Source organism: Rattus rattus, chromosome 14 (assembly GCF_011064425.1).
Source record: "Rattus rattus isolate New Zealand chromosome 14, Rrattus_CSIRO_v1, whole genome shotgun sequence".
NCBI lineage: Eukaryota > Metazoa > Chordata > Mammalia > Rodentia > Muridae > Rattus > Rattus rattus.
The window spans coordinates 73,530,600-73,556,208 of NC_046167.1; the positions used below are offsets into that span (position 1 = coordinate 73,530,600).

At 45.0% G+C, this 25,609-nt stretch overlaps 1 protein-coding gene across 1 annotated transcript in view; it reads left to right on the forward strand.

The window, feature by feature from the left end:
• Positions 1 to 2,226: 2,226 nt before the first annotated feature.
• The window catches only part of Nsd1 (nuclear receptor binding SET domain protein 1), a 106,047-nt gene continuing 82,664 nt past the window's right edge, over positions 2,227 to 25,609 (forward strand). Inside the window, 3 exon segments of the mRNA XM_032884593.1 lie at positions 2,227 to 2,447; positions 3,587 to 3,700; positions 4,441 to 4,530. Coding sequence (XP_032740484.1) covers positions 3,671 to 3,700; positions 4,441 to 4,530 — 120 coding nt within the window. The 5' untranslated portion in view covers positions 2,227 to 2,447; positions 3,587 to 3,670.

Consider the following 25,609-nt stretch of genomic DNA (forward strand, 5'->3'; position numbering starts at 1 on the left):
TAATGGGCTGTGGGTCTTGGACAGCAAACAGCTGGAAGCATCCTGAGCAGCCGCTTGCTGGACCCAGTCACGAGGTCAGGGGAGGATGGAGTTTGGCTCAACCATTGCAGATACCCAACCAGTACAGACACCCGGCAGGGGAATGCCAAAAGTGGCTGTTCTCCCTGGTGGGGGTCTAGTTACCAGAGGGCCCCCGATAAACACTCTATTGGGACAATAACTGTGCACTTTTACTAAGCCTCTGGAGGAATGGTGGTCACGTGGCCATCGAGGGCGGCGCCCTCAGCTTCAAAATGAACTCCAAAATCACCGAAGGCTTTCTGGAAGAGGCGGAAATTCTTGGGCGGTCCAATATGGCTTTCTCTCAACAACAAGGATGCGCTTAACGCTCTAGGGACCAAGTAATGCCTGAGGTGAGCTTCTTGCCGTGAAGCAAACTCAGGAGGCAGCAGGGTCCGGGAAGGAAGAAGAGCCTCAGGGGACTGGAGTTGCGGGACCAGGCCTGGCTTGGGTTCCCTGACCTGTCCTTCCACTGTCTTTGAGGAATGGACGCGCCACAGCCCTAGTAGGTCAGGGCGGCGGGGCCCTGATGCCTAGTGCACGCTACGAGGGCCCGTCATGCTAACGCGGAGCGATCCTAGGCCGGGGGTTTGTGCCTTTCATGCTTGGCCAGACCGTCCAGCCTGTCGGCTGTCCCCGTGCAGTCCCGCAGGGGTCCCGAGGCCCGGGCCTCAGCGCGCTCGAGAGGGCCATCTGCCTGGGTGCGGAGAACTGCAGCGTCCGCTGTGCGAGGCGCTGCCCCTCCCGGCCCCTAGCCCCGCGCGCCCGCACCTCTCCAAGCCCGCCAGCGCCCGCAGCCCGGGCCCCCGTGCCAGGCCTAGACCCAGACCCACACTAGGCGCGGGAGGCGGTGCAGGGATTAGTGGACCCCTCCCCCAGAGCTCCCCTCGCCCCGCCCGGGGCAGCGAAGACCCCTGGGCCCGAGGGTGACGAAGGAGCTTCGTCCCCGCGGTGTCTGGACCAGGGGCTCGGCCTCACTGGGCGGGGGCTGCACAGCGGCAGGCCGAGGTGCGGGCGCGCTGTTAGGCTGCATCCCGGCCGGGGTGCGGGGCGTGGACTCAGTGCTGCGGGGTCTCTCGGCCTCATCCCTGTGCCGAGGCCACCGTCCTGCGGCCAGTGCCCCGGGCCGGTAACCCGACCCAGCACCCCTGAGCCGCTCACCCCGCACGGCCCGGCATAGGGAGGGAGAGGAAAGAGGGAAGGGGGAAGGGAAGGGGTGGTGGGTGAGGGGCTGTGGGGACTGCAGGGCCGAGTCCCCGGCCCGCCTGCGCTGCTCTAGGGCGGTTGTCCTAGGTTCCCGGGAGGAGCCAGCCCCCTGCCTCGCGGGCGTCGAGCCTGCAGTTGAAGGGAGCCCCAGGGCTGTACAGGCTTGGCTCTGGGAGGCAGACCCGAGCTGCTGCCTCCATTTTGTTTCCTGTTCAGCTTGGTCTGTCGTGGTGGTGGTGTGGGTTTGGGGTGCGGCTGGGCAAGGGGGTTCACCTGCGGCCACGTCTGCTCGGGGCCTGGGGCCTCGAAGACCCTATCCCAAGCCCCCAGGTGAGCCCTACAGCGAGAAGGGGGGTTGCCTTGGCCTCGGGTCGAAACCAGCGGGACTGAGGGCAGGTGCCCAGAGGATGGGGAGCCCGGGCTGTAACCTAAGATGGAGGCCGGGGCTGACGCGGGCCTGAGCGAGGCCGGCAGGCCAGGCCTCAGCCAGACCAGGTGTCTCCGGGGTTGGGGTTCAGGATGAGTAGGGTGCGGTTAGCTGTGTGCAACCAGGGGCTGGCGCAGTGCCCCGAGGTAGGTGAAGGGATCTCAATGCCACCCACGACGCCCGCAGGCCCCGACGCTCCCGGGAGGCGCGCGAGGCCCCCGGGGAGCCTGCCTCAGGCCCCGCCCGGGCAGCCGAGCTAGCCCGTAGGCCCGGGCCCTGAGCGGGCGCACAGGGGGAGGGGAGGGGGCGGCAGTAGCAGCTCCGCCGATTGGGCCGCCCGCTCGCTCGCTCGCCCGCGAGCCCGACTTCACCCGCCCTGAACCCCGAAGAGTGAGGCGCGGGAGCGCGCGCGCGGGGAGGGGTGGGGGAAGGGGGGAGGTGGGCGGCGGCGCGCACGCGCGCACCCGGGGGCCTCGGTCGCACGCGGGCTGGTGCGAGGCGCTCTCCTTAGCACGCGCCGCCGCGGGGGCGCGCGCGGTGGGGGTGTGAGGAGGAGGAGGAGGAGGCGGTGGCGGCGTCGGAGGAATAGGCCGGGGCAGGTCGCGTTCGCTGCCTTCCTGCCTGAAGAGAGACGAGGGGGGAGGGGGGTGCGGCGAGCGGCTCCCTCTCTCCGTCCTCCGCTCCGCTCGCGCCCCCAGTGTAATGAGGGTCACCCCCTCCCCCCCAGCTGGCCCGGGAGGGGGCGCGGGGCACGGTAACTAGTGCGCAGGGGTGGGCGACGGGCGGGAGGGGGAGGGAGGAGACAGCGGGGCCGGGAAGATGGTGGTGGCCGTGAGGTGAGGTACGCGGTGGAGGGCCGGTGGCCGAGCAGGGTTGGTGGCCCGCGGCGGTGCAGCCGCGGCGCCCTCCCCCTCCTCCATCACTACCAGCGGGCCTTAGGCCTAGCTGGCCGGGCTGCGGCGAACTTCCTCCCAACGCGGCCCGTGCATCGCCGGCCGTGCCCCCCGCGCGCACCACGGCCTCTGCTTCCCCTCAGGTAGCTGGCTGGGGGGCGCGGGGGCGGCTGCCCTCCCGCAGCAAACTTTGCTTTGCTGCTGAGTGTTGACGAGTGCCAACAGCGCTGCCGGGAGGTGCTACCGCGGCTGTGGGAAGGAGCGCGGCCCGGGCAGGCGGCGTCGGCGACGGCAGCAGCCATGTTTGTCAAGCTGTAGCAGCTGCTGCTACCCTGACTCGGCTCTGCCGACCGCCTCGGTTTCTCTCCCGGCCGTGTCCCGGTGTCTCGGTCCTTGCAGCTGCGAACTCAGTAGGTTTGCAGCCAGGAAGGCAAGCTTCGGGGTACACCCGCCTCGGCCAAGTCGCTTGAGGCCTGCGCACCGTAGCTGCAAAGGCTCCGGCGCCGGCTGGGCGCGGGGTGCAGCGCTATTGTGACCGCTGCGCCCAGCTTGCGGAGGAGGAGGAGGAGGAGAAGAAGGAGGAGGGGATACCTTTTTTGTGCAGCGTCCAGAAGCTGCCCCCGAAACCAGCAGCCCCTTCTCTTTCAAGAGATTTGGCTGTCGGACATAGGGCGTGGGGAGGAGAGGAGGATTCCCTCCCGATTGAGATCTGGGAATTTTGACTGCCAAAGGGTTTTAATTTTAGTTCAGCCCCAGTGTCCACCAGCCTGCAGTGCAGGGAAAAAGAACGGGCAGTTTCCATGTGGCAGGATTTACCCAGCTCCGGGAAGATGTAGTTCTGAGGCCATTTTCCTGTCGTCAGCCTGGAGAACTTTTCCCGTCCTTGGAAGTGCAGCAGAAAGGCCACTAGGCCTTCAGAAGTGGCTGCCATTTTGGAAAGAAGAGTCAGATTCAGATGGTTTGTTAACTCTGATTAATTGCTGTGTCTTTTGGATTCCAGGTTGATGCGGGCACAGTATGGATCAGTCTTGTGAATTATCTAGAAGAAATTGTCTGCTGTCCTTTTCTAATTCAGTGAATTTAGATGCCCCCGAAGACAAGGACAGCCCTTTCGGTAATGGTCAATCCAATTTTTCTGAGCCACTTAATGGGTGTACTATGCAGTTACCGACTGCCAGTGGAACATCCCAAAATGCTTATGGACAAGATTCTCCATCTTGTTACATTCCACTGCGGAGACTACAGGATTTGGCCTCCATGATCAATGTAGAGTATTTAAGTGGGTCTGCTGATGGATCAGAATCCTTTCAAGACCCTGCAAAAAGTGATTCAAGAGCTCAGTCGCCAATTGTTTGCACTTCCTTGAGTCCTGGTGGCCCAACAGCACTTGCTTTGAACCAGGAGCCCACTTGTAATAACCCCCCTGAACTTCAGTTAAGCGTAACAAAGACGACCAAGAATGGCTTTCTGCACTTTGACAATTTTACTTGTGTGGACGATGCAGATGTAGATTCTGAAATGGACCCAGAACAGCCAGTCACAGAGGATGAGAGTATAGAGGAGATCTTTGAGGAAACTCAGACCAATGCCTCCTGCAATTATGAGCCTAAATCAGAAAATGGTGTAGAGATGGCCACGGGAAGTGAACAAGACAGCATGCCAGAGAGTAGACATGGTGCAGTGGAACAGCCATTCGTGCCATTAGCTCCTCAAACTGAAAAACAGAAAAATAAACAAAGAAGTGAAGTGGACGGAAGCAATGAAAAGACAGCCCTCCTCCCAGCCCCCAACTCACTAGGAGACACAAACGTTACCGTAGAAGAGCAATTTAACTCAATAAATTTATCTTTTCAGGATGATCCCGACTCCAGTACCAGTACATTAGGAAACATGCTAGAATTACCTGGGACTTCATCACCATCTACTTCACAGGAATTGCCATTTGTAAGCAGTCTTTGGTACAACTTAAATATATACTTGAATGTATATACACAGGCCACGGACAGGGAAACTTTAATTTGTCTTTGGTTCCAGTTCATAGCTGGAAGCTAACATGAGCTTTTCTAGGGAAATTGTACTTTGATTTTTTTTTTAAACCATATCTCTTTTCCGTGAGTTCGGTCCTTTGTAGCTTATCCCAAATTGCTTCATTGAGGATTGCCTAAGAGTGAATGCTCTAACGGCATTTGACTAAGGTCAGGTTTACATTTTCAAGGTACAGGTAGGTATACTTTTGATTCGCTTCAAACAAAACAGCAACAGCAGAACTAAATGGCTTTGTCTGCTGATGCCTTTGTGCCGGGAACCAGTGTGTGGTTTGGAGTCCGTTTCTGTGTAAATCATGGGCCAAACTTGCTATAAGTTGAAGTGCTTTTGGGGTGTACATTGAACTTGGCTCAGATGGGAAACTTTTCTGGCCAGTGCTCAAAATTTAAAGGTTAATTTCTTCTGAACTACTCGTGAAGTTACGGTGGTCTACCTCTTTGATGACTGCCTCCACCAGGCTTGATAAGCTTTTCTAGTTCTCAGGTTTGAAGTGTGTCTGTAGATACGTGTTGTGTGCAGGCAGGCGCAGATAGAAACGGAGGAAGAAACAAGTCCCTCAGTGTTCTGTACTATTGCTGGAGGTGGTCGTTCTTGCCGTCCTACTTTTTAGAACTTGGCATTTCTTGACTAGCTAATGACCAGTTGACCTCTTTAGCCCCAGATTCATCTCTTTTAAAATTAAAAGTGCTTGATTTCCGAAAGGCCACTCTTAGTTTTACATATTTGGTTCTGATTTTCTTTCGATTCTGACACGACATTGTCATGGTTACTGTTAATGTCACCAAAGAAGATTGTATTTTTGTTTAGAGTCTACAGATGCTGGAAAATATAAGATTTTATAAGACATTTTTATAGTATAGAGGCGATTGTCTTGAGGGCATTGACATTTTATTTTACTTTATACTTCTGTCAATCTCTAAAGTTGCAGAGAAAGAATGGGTGTGTCGCCTTTGTTTCTGTTGATTGATATCAGATATGTTTTCTTAGCTTGACAGTTAGAAATTTTTAAAAATTGCTGTGGTGGATATCTCAAATTTGTGTTGTATTGTTTGGATGTATATTAGAATTTGTAGTTTATTTTGAAAATCTACCGGCAGCTTATAACTTTCTTGGATTCATGTTGATATTTATTGTACATGGGTGGTTTTGTCTTTGCTTTCACATATGCATTGGATATGAGGGCAGAGCTGGATTTGGTAGAAGCATGCAGTAGAAATGTAAGGCTGTGTGGTTCTCATCAGGTGTGTGTAGTCCGGTATTGGTCCTGCTGACTGCTGCAGAGCTGAGCACAGGGGCTCACGCCTATAGTTGGAGTTCTGAGTTCTAAGTAACTCAGTCTACAGTGTGAGACTTTGTCTCAAAAAGCCACCTTCCCACCAAAAAGAAAAAGAAAAAATTAATCTTTTGAATATACTCTGCATCTAACATGGTAGTAAATAAACTTATATAAATGTATAAATGTAGAAGGTTTTATTTACTTTTTTCTTTCTAGTATAAACCTGCATACATTGTATATATTAGGTGACATCTTGAGAAAATATTAGACCTCAAAGTTTGAACAGGTGGTGACCTTATTAATTATTTAGTCTGTACTGTCTCATTGGCTGGGTCTTTATGGCCTTGTGGTAAAGAGATGGAATAGAAGAGGAAGGTCAGAGCCAGTCAGCTATGGTGGCTCATGCCTATTTCTTTTTTTTTTTTTTTTTTTTTTTTTCGAGCTGGGGACCGAACCCAGGGCCTTGTGCTTGCTAGGCAAGCGCTCTACCACTGAGCTAAATCCCCAACCCCTCATGCCTATTTCTTAGCAGTCAAGAAACCGAGACAGAAAGGGTTGTTTTGAGGTTGAGGCCAACCTGAGTGTTCAAAGCAAACAATAAAAGGTGTGGATTTTTAAGGTACTTAAGAACATTTCAGTCAGAATTGAGTACTACTGGTGTCCTGCTGTGTGGGCCCTGGGGATTAAACTAAGGCCGTCAGACTTGGTGGCAAGTTCCTTTATCTTCTGTGTATCATCTTACCATCTTACACAGACATCTTGTTGTGTGTGTTTGTTTGATTGGTTTTTTTTTTTTTGAGAAAGTTTGTCTGTGTAGCCCTGGCTGTCCTGGAACTCTTTAGACCATGCTGGTCTTGAACTCAAAATAGATTTCACCAGCCTGTACCTGAGTGCTGAGATTAAAGGTGTGGGTCACTACTGCCTAGCTCCTATGTACATGTCTTTAAAACAGTTGTCATATAATTCTTGAACTTTCTAGTAGAGAATGACCTTGAACTTGTGATCCTCCTACTTCCCACTTCTTAAAAGGATGTGTTTTTCTTGTTGCATAGCCTACACTGACCTCAAACTCAAATCCTCCTGTTGGCCTGACAGTCACGTGCCATACTGTTTGCTCATCTACCTGCATTGCTGGCGACTACTGCACTGTGTGAAAACTGTCTCTAGATGACTGTGAAACTTTTTAAAAAAGATTAGTTTATTTATTTAATATATATGGGTACATGTCATTGTCTTCAGACACACCTGAAGAGGGCATCAGATCCCATTACAGATGGTTGTGAGCCACCATGTGGTTCCTGGGATTTGAACTCAGGACCTCTGGAAGAGCAGCCAGTGCTCTTAACCCCTGAGCCATCTCTCCAGCCTGACTTTGAGACTTTTAATTAAGAATTTCTGATTGAGGGGTTGGGAATTTAGCTCAGTGGTAGAGCGCTTGCCTAGGGAGGGCAAGGCCCTGGGTTCGGTCCCCAGCCCCGAAAAAAAAAACCAAAAAAAAAAAAAAAAAAAGAATTTCTGATTGCAAACTGAGCTTTTCACTTTATGTCATGGTCACCTAAAGTGTAATATCAAACTGGATGTTATGGCATATGTCAGTAATCCTAGCACTTGGGAGGCTGAAGGATTTGATTTTGAAGCCAGTCTGGGCTACAGAATGAGATTTAAATGCTGGTTTGTCATAGCACATTAAAGGCAGAAGCAGGTAGATCTCAGAGTTTCAGGCTAGCCTGGTTCACATACAGAGTTCAAGGTCAGCCAGGGCTACAGAGTAAAAGATGTTCTAAGAAAGGTGTGTGTGAGCATACATGTATGTGAGTGTGCTGGATTGATGACTCAGCCTTTAATTCATTTTTTTTTTTTTTTTTTGGGAGCTGGGGACCGAACCCAGGGCCTTGCGGTTGCTAGGCAAGCACTCTACCACTGAGCTAAATCCCCAACCCCGATGACTCAGCCTTTAAGAGTGCCCGCTATTCTAGAGGAACCAGGTTTGATTCCCAGCATCTGACTCAGCCTGTACCCAGGGAGACCTGATGTCTCTCATCTCCATGGTCACACAGACTCATGATGTACACACGCTTTTATATGTATATGTATACAAAATCAAAAATACAGCTCTTCAGACTGGAGAGATGGCTCAGCATTTAAGAGCACTGGCTGCTCTTCCAGAGGTTCAGGTATGATTCCCAGCACCTACAGAAAGGCTCATAGCCATCTGTAACTCCAGTCTCAAGAAATCTGACTCCCTTTTCCAGCCTCCTCAAGCACTGCATGCATGTGGTGCACGGATGTACATGCAGACAAAATGCTTATACAGAAAAGGGAAAAAAGTAAAAATTAAAATCTTGAAAAAATTAAACAAACAATAAGATAATGGAGTGATACATGCCTGTAATCCTAAAACTGAAGGAAAAGGGTGGTGAGTTCCAGGTTGCTAGAGTGTGTGGCCTCCCCCTCCCACCCACTCCCATAAAGCAACCCCCAAACCAAAAATGCACCACCAAATCCAAAACTTATAAGCATTGGAGTTGTAGCTCAGTAGTAGTAGAGTGCTGGATTTCCACTCATAGGGCCCTGGGTGCCACATGCAATAGAAAACAGAACAAGTAGCGTTGTTGAACCAAGTGTGCATAAGGAAGTTAGGAGATAACTTGTGGGAGTCAGTTCCCTTACTATGTGGGTCCTGAAGACTGAACTCAAGTTTGTTTACCTGCTGAGTCATCTTGATGGTCCCATCGTGTTGTGGTGTGTGTGTGTCTGTGTGTCTGAGTCTATGTATGTGTGTCTGTATCTGCCTGCCTGCCTGCCTGCCACAGTACTCACTTGCAGGTCAGAATAACTTGCTGGGTTTAGACCCTTTGTTAAGGCAGGGTCTCTTGTGTATTCTTTGTACTCCTGGCTGTCTGGCCTTGAGTTTCCAGGCAGTTGTGTCTGTGCCTCCTATCTGGCCTGAGGAGTGCTGGGATAACAAGTGCAGACCATCGAATCTGGCTTTCTGGTGCTTGGGGGATGGAGCTTGTGTGGTCAGGCTTGAAAGGCTAGTAGTTTTACCCACTGAGCCATCTTAGGTTTTCTTGTCTTTTTTGATTTTGTTTTGGAGAGGTGTTAGTTGGAGACAGGGTTTCTCTGTGTAGCCCAGCTGTCCTAGAACTACCTCTGTAGACCAGGCTGAGTTCCAACTCAGAAATCTGCCTGCCTCTGCCTTCTGAGTGCTGGGATTAAAGGTGTGTACCCCCGTCGCCCTACAATGTACATTCTTATAATAACTCAATAGGCCATTTTTTTTTTTTTTTTTCAGAGCTGGGGACCGAACCCAGGGCCTTGCGGTTGCTAGGCAAGCGCTCTACCACTGAGCCAAATCCCCAACCCCAATAAGCCATTATTTTATTGAACTTTTTTTCTTTGGTTTGAGATAGTATCCCAAGCATGTACTCCAGGCTGACTTCAAGCCCATTGAGTAGTCAAGGATGATCTTGAACTCCTAGTGTTCCTTTCTCCACCTCCCAGGTACTGATTTAGGCATGTGCCACCAGGCCTGCCTACTTACAGGGTTTTTTTGAGAGCCCTAGCTGTCTGTCCTAAACTTGCTGTGTAGACCAGGCTGTTCTTACTCATACATCCACCTGCGTCTGCCTCCCAAGTGCTGGGATTAAAGACGTGGGCCACTGCACTGGGCTACTTACTTTTCTGTTTTTTTTGTTTGTTTGTTTGTTTGTTTGTTTTTTTGGTTTTTTTTTGGTTCTTTTTTTCGGAGCTGGGGACCGAACCCAGGGCCTTGCGCTTCCTAGGTAAGCGCTCTACCGCTGAGCTAAATCCCCAGCCCCTACTTTTCTGTTTTTTGATTCCATAGTTTACAGGTAATTTCTACTTGTACAGACTTGTTTGGAGACCCAATAAGATGATGCATACTCATGTCCTAGTATACTGTGTCAGGATTTTATTCCTGCTGCTGCTAGATGAAATTAGAAAGGCTTTTAAAGTTTTTTCATATTTTAGGCCGGTAAATAGTTCAGTCAGTAAAAAGCTCCTACCTCCAAGCCTGATGACTTCCATTCCTGGGATCTACATGGTGGAAGGAGAGGACCAACACTGGAAGCTGTTCGTTGGCCTCTACACATATGCACAGAAGTAAATTTATGTTCCTGGCTGTCTTAGAACTCACTATGTAGACCAGGCTGGCCTCAAACTCACAGAGATCTTCCTGTCTGCCTCCTAAGTTTTGGGAGTAAAGCTTGCGCCATCATGCTCAACCTTAAATGTAATTTTAAACAACTTCACACATTTCAATGGCCTTATCTAGAATAGCCACAGTGTTCTTCCTCAGCAGTCTCCCAGGGTGGAAGGTGGCTGGCTATGAACTCCATATCTTCTTCTGTCCTCTTCCCCAGGGTTGGAATTAAGCATGTTCCACCATACCAAGTTTATGCAGGTAACAGAATAGAACATAGGCCTCTACATCCTAGGCAAGTATCAACACCTGAGCTGTATCCCAGCCCTCCAGTACAGTAAAGACATGCTGGAAGGCTGAGTGTAGTGACAAATGCCAGCCAGGGCTGCAACATAAGACCCCTTTCCAAAAGGGGAGGGGGTGTTAGAAGAATATATTTTGGAGGATGAACTATTTTAATAGATTAAAATTACTGGTTATGTGATATCCCTTAACATGCCAGGAACAGTCAGGAAGTAGTCGCTCTCTGAGTTACAAGGGTGTATTCTTCATGTCATCTCTGATTTCTTTGCACGCTGTAATTGGAGCTGTTACTGCTCTCTGCTATAAGTGGACATTAGTGTCACACTAATTCTCAAGCATTGTATAGCCAAAGCATTTTTCTATTGTTTTGTTTTTAACATCTTTAAGATTTTATTTGTAGGCAGGGAACAGCATCACGTGCTTTCCATCCTAGCACATAGAGAAGCACAGACTTGGCCCAGTGTAAGTTCAAGCCAGCCAGGACCACATAATGAGATCATGTTTAAACATCGATGAAAGGCCATCTAAACCTCTATACAAAATATTAAAGACCTGTGTTCTGTGGGATATGTGTGCACGGTCAGTGTTGAGAGACTGGAGCAGAAAGATGGAATATACAGTATCTTATTTCAAAATCCAAAACCAAAACTGAGCACACGGTAGCCTCAGCTTGTAGTCCTGCTATCCAGGAAATGCGGGCAGGTGGGGTTATAGGACAGCCAGTGTCAAAGTGGGAATCTGTTTCAAGGTTCCTCTCTATTAAAAAATGATTTCTTATCTGTACAAGAGATTGGACCCAGGGCTTTGTTCAACAGGGAAACCCTCTGTACTCCTAGCTGTATACATGTTTGTTTATTTTATAATTATTTGATATAGATAATTACTTTTATGCCATGATCTATAAAGTATTGAGAACAGTTAAAGGGTAATAGAATTCTGTGCTTAAAGTGGTTTTTGTTTAAAAGAACCTAGGGCTGTGTAGTTCAAGCTGACCTTAAACTAAAGATCCTTCTGACTGACTGTGCTGAGTGGATTACAGCTATGTCCTATCATAACTGGTTTGAAGTGGTTTTGAAACAGCTTTAAGGGTAGAAATGCTATTATACAAACAGATAAAATTAAGCTTCTGATACAGGTTTTTGGTAGAGGTAATATTAGAGTCTTTGTTCTTTAGATAGGCAAGCCTGTCTAACTCCTCCAGGCTTGGCCTCTCAAACACTAGGACTGTAGGGACAAGTCTCTGTACCCACCTGTAAGTGAGGTCTTGATAGCCACTGTATCAGTTTTATTGTTACCCATTATTATCTAAGGATAAATGGGCAGAATTATCAGGACAAAGGTAATTTTTTATAGATCTCGATAGGCCTGCCTCTGCTTTGATTTCCATAAAGAATTGTAACAATGCAGGGGCTGGATAGGTGGCTCAGTGGTTAGGAGCTATTACTGCTCTTGTAGAGCTTGAGTTTGATTCCTAAGCTCATATGTCGGCAGCAGCTAACAGCCACGTTAATCCTGCTCTAGGGGAGCTGATGTCGTCATTTAGTCTCTGGGTACCTGTGCACATGTTGCATACACACACACACATATAGATAAATTTAAGTTTTTTTGCTACATATACTTTTTGAGAAAAAATTTTTAATGTTTTTGTGTGTATATATAGCTACTAGAGTGCATATGTAGAAGGTAGGGAACACTATGGAGCAAGTTTTCTCCTTTTTTGTGTGTGTTCCAGGGATTTTCCTTAAATAGGTTTAACAGTGAGGGTCTCTATCCATTGGACCGTCTTGCTAGCTCTCAAACTTAGTATTTGAATAAACATGTAGTGAAAAAATTTTAAAGTTTACAGTAAAATTGCTGTGCTGTGCCGTGCCAGTTAGTTAACATCTCTAGTTATTATGTCTTTTCCCCACTAAATAGTACAAAATAGCAGATTATGTACACTTTAAGATTCTTTGTTCCCTTAATACATTGTCTGTGTTCCAGCCCTTTCATTTTTTTTTTTTTTTTTCTTTCTTTCTTTTTTCGGAGCTGGGGACCGAACCCAGGGCCTTGCGCTTGCTAGGCAAGTGCTCTACCGCTGAGCTAAATCCCTAACCCCCCTTTCATTTTTTTTACTTTGCTTTCCCTGTGTTGCTCAAACTGGCTTAGAACTCACCTCCTGTCTCAGCCTCCCAAGTAAATGTTGGAATCTTAGGCATGTACTACTGGGCCTGCTTAGATTTATAATTTAGAAAAGTAAACCCATCTGCAGTAGGGAGAGTGCTTGCCTAGCATGCATAGTGTTGTGAGTTTAACCCCTGGCATTCTGTATAAACAGAAGATGGTGCACAGCATTAATCATACCACTTTGTGGGGCAAAAGAAGGAGGGTCTCTTGTGAGTTCTAGGCCAGCTAGGGCTGTATAATGGAGATCTGTCTCAACAATAAATTAAAAAAAAATGTAGTAGGCTGATGACTAAGCTGTTTAGGGGAAGTCATAGGCAAGGTATCATTGTCTGAAAGTTATCTGACTTAAGTCATCAGTGTGTAACCTGTACAGATTTGTTATCCTGCTGAGTTTTGTTTGGATAATTGTTTAAGGATAGAGTTTAATATTCTGTAATTATTTTAAATGATGCCTAAAAAGAAAATTTGAATACTACATATAAAAGAAAAAAGTCATGCCAGGCACTGGTGGCACACGCCTTCAATTCCAGCACTCAGGAGACAGGTAGAGAGATTTCTGTGAGTTTGAGGCTAGTCTGGTCTACAGAGTGAGTTCCAGGACAGCTAGGGCTACCCAGAAACTCAAAAACACTAAAAGAATAAACATAAAAATAAAAGTAAATGCATAATCAGAAGAAGAGCAGTTAATACTGTTTTGACTACAGTCTGGCATGTAACATAAGCCACTTGGAAGTGCTACTTTGTGTAGCTATTGTATTATTATTATTATTATTATTATTATTATTATTATTATTATTATTATTATTATTATTTTGGTGTTCTAGACAGGCTTTCTCTATCCTTGGCTGTGTTGGAACTCACTCTGTAGACCATGCTGGCCTCAAACTCAGATTAACCTGCTGCTTCTGGAGTGCTGTGGTTCAAGGCATGTGTCATTACTGCCTGGCTTAAAGTATTAACAAAGGTCAACATTTTTATAAAATTTTTAATCATGGCAAATGATTTCTGCTTGTATTTTATTACAAAGTATATTTGTAAGATGAACATGACAATATTCTACTTTCATTTTAGTGACTTTTAAGTGCAGTATTTGAAATAAAAAGATTCATTGAAGGGATTCACTAGATTATTAATTTTAACAACGATATATCCAATATGCAGTATAATTTACCAGAAATGTAAAAATGGCTTTTGTCATTTTACTTTCCCTGATAGTGCAGTTAAAATTGAGAAAGACCCAAAAGTCTACCTGTTTTGAGGTGCTTGTAACAACTTTGTGTTTATAGTCTTGTGGCGATGTAAGGATTAGCTTTTCTTTTCTTTTAAGACAGGATCTTGCTATGCAGAGTAGTCTGGCCTTTAACTTGCCATGATTTCAGCTTTTTTCTGATCTCCTCGGTTTATGTTGGGAGTCTTAGTAACCACTGACTGTTCTTTTCTCACGATGCTTTTGAAACTGTGTCATTCCTAGTGGTTCCTCCCCAGTGCATTAAGACTTCAGAGGCTTTGTAACTGTGTTAAAGATTTCCATTTACATTGTATGCTATTTTACTTCTGACAGTAATTTAAAGTTACTTTATATTTTAAAGAGCAAAGTGTAAGATAAACATTTTCATATGGGAGCAGGAGAGGTGGCTCAGTGAATAAGAGCTTATTCCTCCAAAACTGGGGTTCAACTCCCAGCACCCACATGGAGTTTTACAATTGTTTGTAACTCTAGTTCTAGAAATCTGATGACTTCTTTTGGTTTCCATGGGCATCAGGCATGCTTATGGTACACAAACATGCATGTAAAACACTCATATACATAATATTTAAAGTGATGTTTTTTACACACATAATTTGTCTTTTTTTACAGACATTATCTTCTCTGTTGCTCAGGTTAACCTTATATTTTTGATATCAGATGATCCTTCTGACTTACCCTCCTGAGGAGCTGAAACTAAGAATTGTATCATTTGGCTGATATATGCTCATGCAATTGAAAAACAGAACAGGCCCAACCTTGGTAGTTCTGCTGTCTATATCTTACTATAGTTTATGTTTGATATGTGGACCACTATAATGTATCTACATGAAGAGCTGCCAGTTAGGTGTGGTGGTGCATACCAGTAATTCCAGCAGTTGGGTCAAACCAGTAGCTCACAATACCCTTATTTACACTGGAAATTGGAGGCCAGCTTGGGCTATATAAGACCCTGTCAAGAATAAGGGGGAGCCAGCAAGATGACTGCCCAGGAAAATGCACTTGCCGCCAAGCCTGATACCTAGTTTTGGAGTCCTAGAAGAGGCAGAAAACCGATTTCCACAACTGTTTGTGCTCATACACAATCTGTGTCTCACACACACACACACACACACACACACACAGACACACAATATAAATACACAAGAGTTTCCTCATCCTTTGTATAAACACTTTTTTTATTTCATGCATATGAATGTTTGCCTGATAGATATGTTACCACATGTGTGCAGAGGCTAGAAGAGAGGGTTAGATTTTCTCTGGAACTAGAATTGCAGGCCAATGTGAGTAGTCAGCGTGGGTGCTGGGAACTGAACCTGGGTTCTCTGGGAGAACATTGGGTGCTCTCAAACGTTGAGCCATCTTCTCAGTCCCAAACTGCTTCATTTTTATGTTTTCAGATCATTGTTCGGGTGAACTACAGCTAATAATTAGTCATTGTTAATGAACATTGAGTTTGTTTTTGGTATTTTGTTAATGTACCTAAGTTCTGTAATAATTGGTCTTGTATGTATACCATTGTATGATAAAACATGTATGTATGCTAAGGATAACATATTCTGAGTATTACAACACAAGCCTGTAATTGTAGCCCTCAGGAGGCTGAAGCAGGAGGATTGAGAATTTGAAGATAGCCTCGACTTCGTAGTGAGACCTTGTCTCAGAAACCAAGCCAGCAGCATATGGCTGGAGGACCTTGAGTTTGAGACTAGTCCATGCTTCATATGGTGAGTTCCAGGGCACCTTGGGTTATCCCAGGAGACCTTATGCCAAAAACTAACCAAAGAGCTAGAGAGATGGCTAAGGCGTTAAAGTGTGTACTGCTCTATATCAGATAGCTCTCATCTTCCGGTAACTCCAGTGTCATGAAGATCTAACCTTCTCCTCATGCATCTGTACTCATGTGCATTCTCTCTCTCACTCACTCACTCACTCACTCATTCTCTCTTACACACGCAAAACACATGCACACTTAGACATTACAAAAACTTAAAAAAAAAAAACAAAACTAAAATTGTCTGACTAGGTGGCTGAGTGGGTTAAAAGACCTTGCTGCTAATTAAGCCTTATTATGTGAGTTCAGTCTCTAGATCCCACATAGTGAAAGGATGAAACATTTATATTTGCAGATTCATGGACACATAACAAGTATACAAAATATATAAATAAAATCAAATCTAGCAATAATAATAACTAGCAGAAATACTCTTTTTAAGACAATTTCTTTTTTTCTTTTTTTCAGAGCTGGGGACCGAACCTAGGGCCTTGCAGTTGCTAGGCAAGCGCTCTACCACTGAGCTAAATCCCCAACCCCTTTAAGACAATTTATTTTAAAAAAAACTTATTTATATGTTAGTACACTGTAGCCGTCTTCAGACACACCAGAAGAGGGCATCCCATTACAGATGGTTGTGAGCCACCATGTGGTTGCTCGGATTGAACTCAGGACCTCTGGAAGAGCAGTCAGTGCTCTTAACCGCTGAGCCATCTCCAGCCCCTTAAGACAATTTTTAAATTGATTGTTCTCTCATCCAGAATGCAGTTTCCCCACCTCCTCTCCTCCACCCTTAGCCCCCATCCACTCCTTCTCTGTCCCTTCAGAAAAGGACTGTCTCCCAGGGATACCACCCAAACATGCCATTTCAAGTAGTAACAGGACTAGGCCCCTCCACTTGTGTTAAGGCTGGACAAGGCAGCCCAGTAGGAGTCAGACAGTCAGTGAAAGAGTCAGCCTCTGCTCCCATTGCTTGGGGTCCCACAGGAAGACTGAGCCACACAAGTGCTCTTTTCTCCTTGAAGCACTGGCTGTCGTGGAACTCTTGGTAGACCAGGCCAGCCTCTACCTCACCATGATCCTCCTGCCTCTCCCTCTGCCTCTGCTTCCCAAGTGCTGGAATTGAAGGTATGTGCTACCATGCCTAGCAAGTACTTTTTCTTTTTTATAAAGAAATATAAAGTTTTTTGTTGTTGTTCAAGTGATACCAGTGATTAAACCCAGGACATTGACCATGCCAGGTCAGAGTTACTACTGTATACTCACACTTCAGTTGCCCTTCAAGTTAGATCATAGTGGTTGGTCACCAGACAGGTTTTTGAATTTGTAGTAGGTACTGTCATTCTAAAAGTGCTGTGTTAAGGTTAGTAGTTATGTCATGCACTCGGCAGTGCAGAAGCTTAGGTTGGGTAAGTAAATCACAGAGGCTTCTTAGAGCTGAATATTCTCTAGGCTAGGCTGGCACTGAACTCAGTGATTGTCCTGCCTCAGCCTTCTAAGTCACTAAGATGACATGTGTAAGCTATCATTTGTGGCTTATATTGGACTTTTGAACAAAATTGAAATTATTTGTATGCACATGTGTGACAGGAAAGGAGATCGTAGGACAAGCTTTGGGACTTGGTTCCCTCCTGCAGAGTTCAAAGGCATGACCTCAGACTGTCAGGTTGTCCTGACAGGTACTCTACCAGCTGAGCTGCTTTCTGGCCCTTAGGTATGTCTTGGTTTTACTTTCTAATTTCTTTTTGTTTGTATTTTGTTTTCAGTGCTTAGGATCAAATCCAGGGCCTGGAATGTGTTGATAAAACCTTGTACTTTTGAGCTATATTCCTGGCCCTTGATCATACTTTTTAAACTAAGGATATAATTATAATTTTTTAAAAAATATTTTTTTTTATTTTATCCATGTAACTGTTTTGTCAACCTGTCTGCCAGCATGAGTACTATGTACATCCCTGGTACCTGAGGAGGCCAGAAAAGGGGATTGTATACCCCCGGAGCTGTTAGCCTCTCTATGGGTGCTGGGAATTGAACTTGGGTCCTTTGTAAGAATAGCAGGTGCTCTTAACCACTGAACCATCTTTGCAGCCCCCAATTTTTTTGTATCTTGAGATGGTTGACAAGTTCTGATTTATTGTCAGTTGTAAGCTGTAGTTATTGAGGGTAAATTTGTATGTATTTTTGAACTAGGATGTAATGTATCTCAGGCCTATGGAGTGCTGGGATTAAGGAATGTGTACCACCGTGCCCAGTTTATGAGGACCTTGATTGAACTCAGGGCTTCAGGATGATAGGCAAAACGTTTTACTAATGATGTTATCTCTCTGAGCCCCTCCTTCCCCCTGTTTGATGTAGGGTCTATTTATTTGTTTTATTTTAAGACCGATCCTTGCTATTATTAACCCAGGCTAGCACCGAAATCCAAACAGTCCTCTTGCTTCAGCCTCTAGAGTGCTGGGTTTCCAAGGGCGGACCACACCGTGCCTGGTGAGACAAGATCTTGTTGAAAAAGATTTGTTTTTGTTTTATATGTATGAGTGTGTTTGCCTGCATGTTATATATGTGTACAACATGAATGCCTAGTATTCAAAAAGGCCAGAAGAGGTTGCTGAATACCCCAGAACTGTAGTTACAGATGTTTGTGATCTGCCATGTGGGTGCTAGGAACTAAATCCAGGTCCTTTGCAAATGCAGCTGAGTCATCTTCCTGTCCCCTGAATCCTTTTTTATTTTATTTTATTTTAATTTTTTTGAGATAATTTCTTACCTTAGCCCAGGATGTCCTTTAACTCCCGATCCTTCTGCCTGTGCCTTCCAAAAACTGGGATTTTTAGATGTGTGCCACCGTTCCTGGCTTAGGCATTGCTGGAGAGTGAACCCAGGGCTTTGACCATACGAGACAGGGGTTATACTAACTGAGCCATAGCCTCAACCCGAGTTTTAACTTCTTAGGAACTTTGTTCTGACGTTTAGTGAACATGAGATTTTTATGAAAGTGCTGCATGTTTGAATACATATTGATTTCTGACAAAATTAGCCAGAAATTATAGTTGGAGAACTCCCCCCCCCCCCCGGGGCTGGGGACCGAACCCAGGACCTTGCGCTTCCTAGGCAAGCGCTCTACCACTGAGCCAAATCCCCAACCCCAAGAACATTTATTTTTAAAGTTTGAATTCAAATTAGGTCTGTCTGTTTTTTGAGACAGGGTTTCTCTGTGTAGACCAGGCTGTCCCGGAACTCAGAAATCTGCTCTCCTCTGCCTCCCGAGTGCTGGGATTGGAGGTGTGCTCCACCATCACCCAGCCTTCAACTTAGTTTAAAAAAAAATACCAAGCAAACATTATTTTATGTGTATGAATGTTTTGCCTGCAAGCATGTCTGTGCATTGAATGTGCATGTGTGCTTACAGAGGCCAGAAAAGAGGGCATTAGATACTCTGTAACAGGAGTTCTAGATGATTCTGAGCTACTTGGTAGGTGCTGGGAATCAAACCTGGATCCTTGGAAGTGTAGTAGTGCTCTTAACTGCTGAGCACTAAAATCTAAAAATTAGCTTAGTGTGTGAATGTGTTTATGTCATTGTGCTGATACTGATTTAGATGGGACGACAACTTGTAAGAATTAGTTTCCTGGGGGTTGGGGGATTTAGCTCAGTGGTGAGCGCTTGCCTAGCAAGCTTAAGGCCCTGGTTCGGTCCCCAGCTCCCAAAAAAAAAAAAAAAAAAAAAAAAAGGAAAAAAAAATTAGTTTCCTTCTTTCGCTGGCTGAGTTCTGGGATCAGAGTACATTAGCTAGGTTTCTCAGCTTTACCAGCTGACCCATCTTGCTGGTCTTTGACGTGTTTTCCTTTTTTTGAGAGAGAAATTATTTCTCAACTATATTTATAGCTTAAGGCCTAGACTGTCCTGGTAAATGTTAAATATATGAGTGAAAGTAGTATTTTACAGCTCCCCTTAGTTAGGTTCATAAAAGAATTCCCTCAGAAACAAATGGCCTAGGGATCCAGCTCTGTGGTAGAGGGCTTGCCTGATTGGCACCCAGCCCTGGGCTTTATCCCCAGCACTTCGTAAACAAGCGTGAGGTGCACACTGCAGTCCCAGTACTCGGGTGTGGGGTAGAGGCAGGCCAATCGTGAAGACAAGGTCATCCTTGGCTGTGTGGTAAGTTTGAATTCAGAGTTCTCATATGCTGCTGAGACCTCAGCCTGCCAATCAGCCAACCCACCAGCCCGCCAAAGCTAGTGCACAGGGAACAAATTCTGTTGTGAATCTTGTTCTCTCATCACATTCTTTCTGCTGAGGCAGAAAAGATAGAGAACAGCCCTAGAATGTCTCTAGAGGCCTGGCAGAGTGGTCAAATTGACTAAAGAAAAATTTTATTTTTGACTTGAAGTTAAATATTGGTTATTTTGGTCATGAGCCTTTTGTGAATTTTGAGTTTCATCACTTTTTTATCCTAGGCTAGAGATTATCTAACATTGCCTATTTTGTGTCGGTCCTCAGAATACATTTCTGATATTTGGTGCTGGGGATAAAACCCAGGGCCCTCCTGTATCAGTTAGGCATATGCTCATGTGAGCTACGTAGCCTGGCCTTCCCCGCAGGTCTTAGTGCGTAGTCCTGATGGCCTCAAACTGCTTGTGTAGTGTAGTCTGGTCTCCACCTTGTGTTCTTGCCTTCTCTGTGTTGGGATTTCAAATATGAACCACTGGCTTTTAGACCATGCTTGCTTTTTTTTTTTTCTCTTCAGAGCAGGGCACAAACCCAGGGCCTTGCGCTTGCTAGGCAAGAGCTCTACCACTGAGCTAAATCCCCAACCCAGACCATGCTTTCTTTAAATCTTTTATTACATTTATTTCAGTGTGGCAAGTGAGTACACTTGTGCCATGGCACACATGGGGGTTAGAGAATCACCTTGTGATCAAACTCAGGTCATCTGCTTGGTTCACTATGCCTTCTTACACACACACACACACACACACCCTCTTTTTAAAAAAAAGATATTTAATTTTTTATTTTAATTATTTATATATATTTTGTGTGAGTATGTGTATATGTGTGTTAGGTGTCCATGGAGGCCATTAAGGAGCACCGTGGATCCTCTGAAAGTGGTTGTAAGTGCTTAGCGTGGGTGCTTGGAAAATAAATGTGGGGCCTCTGCAAGAGCAGCAATCACTCTTAGCTACTGAATGCATCTTGGAAAGGATAGATTTGAGGCTCAGAGAAGTTGAGCCACTTGTTTGAAAATAAAGTTACCAAGTGGATAGTAAGGACTCATTTCTACCTACAACTACAGAGAACCACAGGCTGTATGCCGTAGACCTGGGTGCTTCCATCGTGTGACCGGTGGGAAAGCAGTCACATGAAGATACCAGGACAGCAGAGAGAAGCCTGCTGTGTTAGGGACCTGTTCTTATGGTACTTGGTAGGCTGAGGTAGGAGGATCATGAGTTCTATTCTAAGCCTTGTCTAAAGGGGAGAGCAGAGGTGGGGGAGAGACAGTGAGAATGTAGCTTTAAGTGAAGTTACTAGGACAGATGTTGTAACTTGGGTATGTCAGGGAGCCTGTGGCGATTTTTTAACGTTAATGTAAAATTCAGGTTAATATGAGTGGGTAGCACCTATTTCAACTTTTTTTGGAGCTGGGATTTTGTTCAGTGGTAAGCATTGGGTATGACGCATAGAACTGCTCATAAGATTTTGTTTCTGGAGATGGTTGTACTACAGAGATTAAGCTGACCTGAAATTTCCTGGTTACTTAGGCTGGCCTTAAACCTCTGTGATGTTCCTGCTCCATTTCCTACTTGCTAGGATTTCAGGCCTCAGTTGCTGTGTGTGGTGCTTTATTTTTGGGGTGGGAAGCCACTGAGGATTGCTCTTACAGTTCTGTAGATGGCAGGTAAGGCACTACTCCTGGTCTGCACCTACTGTCTGTGCGTGGGTGTGTGGGTGCGTGTGCGTGTGCGTGCCTCTGCCTCTGCCTCTGCCTCTGTCCCTGTCCCTGTCCCTGCCTGCCTGCCTGCCTGTCTGTCCCCCTTCTCTTTCTTTCTTCATTTACCTATTTACTTATTTATTTAGTTACTCATTTCTTTTCTTTCTTTCATTCTTTTATTTTCTCAGACAGGGTTTCTAGTTCCAGGATACCCTATGTCCTATTCTGGCCTCTGGGAGTTACCAGGCATCCTTGTAGGAAAAACACACATACATATTTAAAAAACCAGACTGACTACTCATCTAAATAAATTTCAAATGTTTCTTCCTAAAACCTGTATCTCCATTTACTTTATTAAAGTTTTTATTTATGTGTTTGTGTCTATGCTACATGGAGGCCAGAAGAGAGCATTGGATCTTCTGAAACTGGAATTAGAAGCAGTTGTAGGCTCCCTGGTGTGGGCGCTGGGGTGTCAAACTCAGGTCCACTGGGAGTTTGGGAGAGCCCCAAGTGCTCTAAACACTTAGCCATTTCTCTATCCCTTTATTTTTTTATTTTTGCTAAATTTTTAAGGATTAAGTTTATGTGTGTAAATGTGTACCACGTGCATGCCTGGGAGTTTTGGATGGCTGTGAACATTGTCTGCTGGGAATTGTAACAAATGGTCTTAACTACTGAGCCATCTCACCAGTTGTCCTCCCCTTTTGTCAGGGTTTCAGGCAGTCTAGGATTACCTCAGAATTGGTTATGTATTATAGCTGGAGCTGGCTTTGCTCTTCCTGCCTTCATCTCACAAGTGTTGGGATTATAGGCATCTACCACTTCACTCAGTTGCTTATTTTGCATGTGTGCGTGCATGCATGTGTATCTGCACGTACACAGGTACAACTGAGTCTGGAGGCTAAAGGTGTCAGGTGTCCTCCTCAATTGCTTTTTATGTCATTTATATTATTGCCATTTTTACAGTTTTAATCTTGTAGTATGTGTGTTCACATGTGAATGCAGATACATGCGTGGAGTTCCGAGCGCAACCTTAGATCTTGCATCACTGATTGTCTAGACTAGCTGGCCAAGTTCCAGAGCTCTGCCTGGGCTGTCTGCTTTCCCGTGCTGATACCCGGAACTCCAATTGCCCACTTCAAACTTGGACCCTCTCCTCAGCTTCCTAAATGCTAGGATTAAAGATTGTACCACTGTGCCCTGCTCCCTTTAGATTTTTCTTTTTAAAGAAGGTGTACACCTTACATCTATCTACATATACTAACTTTATTCTGTTGTATTCACAAATCACATTTTATATTTCCATTCTTCAGTTAGTGGTCACTTGACCTTTTTTTTTTTATACTTTTTTGACTGTATTTACAAACATTTACATATATTTGTCTATGTGTTTCCATGCTTCTGTGTTTCCCTGTTTCCTTGGTATTGATGGCAGGCAAGTATTCTACCATTGAACTATATACCCAAGCCCTGGCTTTGTATCCATTACTCTTGAATATATTTATGAGTATATATTTATGAGTATAATTACTGGGTCATATGATTATTAATTATACTTATGAAGATATTTTTTTTCCTTTTCTTTTTTTCGGAGCTGGGGACCGAACCCAGAGCCTTGCGCTTGCTAGGCAAGCGCTCTATCACTGAGCCAAATCCCCAACCCCAGAAATCTTTTTTTTTTCCATTACAGACAAGATTTCTTTGTTCCCTGGAACTCACTCTGTAGACCTTGAACCTGCCTCTGCCTCCTGAATGCTGGGATTAAAGGCATGTGCCACTGTCACCTGCACTGAAGAAATCTTTTTTTTCTTTTTTTTATTTTTTTTGGTTCTTTTTTTTTCCGGAGCTGGGGACCGAACCCAGGGCCTTGCGCTTCCTAGGCAAGCGCTCTACCACTGAGCTAAATCCCCAACCCCAAGAAATCTTTTAATCTTTCAGAAAGAAAAGCATTTTTTTGTTAAGATTTATATACATGAATTTTGCCCACATGTATGCATGCTTACCATGTGATTACCAGGTGCCCACAGAGGTTAGAAAAGTGGATCTTCCCCTGGAACTAGAATGAGTGGATGTGGTGTTGGAATCCAACCCTGGGTCCTCTATTCTGAGCCATCTCCAGCCTGGATCTTCTGGTCTCTTCACAGGGTATATTAAAGTTACCATTCTGATTTTCCCCACTAGGGCTGTGCTCTTGTTGTGCTGGTCGTAGGTCAGCACATTTATTTTTTGGCAATGTGTCTGAAAGTATGATGTAATCCATTTGTTACAGGTATATAAATAGAAGGCAGAACCAATTCCATATCCTCAATTATGGTTAGATTTCTCATAAGTAGTAACTGAGGTGTTATTGTTATCAATGATAAATGCAGTCATTAACAGTATGAACTTCAGTTGTCCTATCCAGCTTTGAATCCTGGTTCTGCCATTGAGTGAACCGATCCTGTCATTGTGTGTGCTGTTTGAGTGTGTGTGTGTACCTGGGGCACCTGTGCTTGGAGGCCAAAGGGGTCAGGTATCTTATAGTAAATAAGTATACAAGTGTGCCTAATGGAAATGCAGGGAGGATCATTGTGCTTGACAAGTTAGAAATACCAAGTAAACATTATTTACATTATTAAGACTTGAATAGGGCTGGAGAGATGACTCAGTGGGTTAAGAGCACTGGCTGCTCTTCCAGAGGCCCTGAGTTCAATTTCCAGCCACCACATGGTGGCTCACAGCCATCTTTTATGGGATCAGATGCCCTCTCCTGGTGTCTCTGAAGAGAGCAACAGTGTATTCATAGACATAAAACTTAAAAACAAACTGACAAACTATTCTTTTGGTGGTGGTGGTGGGCGTTCAGATAGGGTTTCTCTGTCTCTGTAGCCCTGGCTATCATGGAACTGAATTTGTAGATCAGGCTGGTCTCAGCCACCGTCACCTGTTAACAAATTACAGATTGTATCAGAGATATATAGGTACCTGATTGATGAATAGGAATTGTAGTATCAATTAGATTTTGGCAAATAAAAAAATGTCTTTTCCTTTTCAGGCATTTTGGTTTTTGAGACAAAGTCTCATATAGCTCAGTTGGCTTGGAACTTAGAGTGCAGTAGCTGATCCTGGCCCTGAACTCTGAGTCTCTGCCACCATACAGGGTTCAGGCTTTAAAATCTCATAGTTCACAAACTTTGCAAGGCTTTCTGAGTTGACCGGCAAATTGAATTGAATGGCTCCGAGGACTTTTTTTTTTTTTTTTTTTTTTTTTTTCGAGGCTGGGGACCTTGGGACCCAGGGCCTTGCGCTCTACCATTGAGCTAAATCCCCAACCCCTTCCCGAGGACTTTTTTAAAAGGGAAATTCTATATTTTCAACTTAATTCCTTAGTGACAAAACTGTCGTAGTTTCAGTTGAACTCAATTTACATACATGGGTATTTTGAAGCATCCTAAGTCATTCTGTTTCACATGCATTCTGTGAAAGTCTTTTTTAAAATTTTTGTGGGTGTTTTGTCTTCATGTCTGACTGTACCAGTGTATGTTTGGTTCTGTAGGGTCCAGAAGAGAGCCTTCAACCCTCTGGAAGTCAAATTACAGATGGTTGTGGTCACCCGATGTGTGTGTGTGTGTGTGTGTGTGTGTGTGTGTGTGTGTGTGTGTGTGTGTGTGTGTGTGTGTGTGTGTGTGTGTGCAAATGGTGAAACTCCCCACAATCCTCTGGAATAGTGTATATGCTCTAATTGATCTTTCTCTCCAGTCCCAAAAGAAAGCAGTCTTTAGGATGAAAGATAGCTTTTGAATAAGGGCATTATTTATCATTTACTTGGATTATTTTAATGAATTGATTTCTTATACTCTTTATGATCACTTGAGTACCAAGTTGATAGTTTCAGGCATTTATTTAGGAAGGAAGATTTAATCCGATAGAGGAACTCTCTAAGCACCTTTGAAGACACGGCCCTTAGGGTGAAATCACACTGTTTCATATTCACTTGGAGTAAAGAGGAAAGATTGTTTTTAGTCCTTCTAGTCTAGGTATTTTGGCCTCTGCAAAACACCTTAGTATGTTTTCATCTTCTTCGACTATGTGGGACTGGAGTCTCAGGCCTGTGAAACACAAGCATTCCTCTGAAGGCA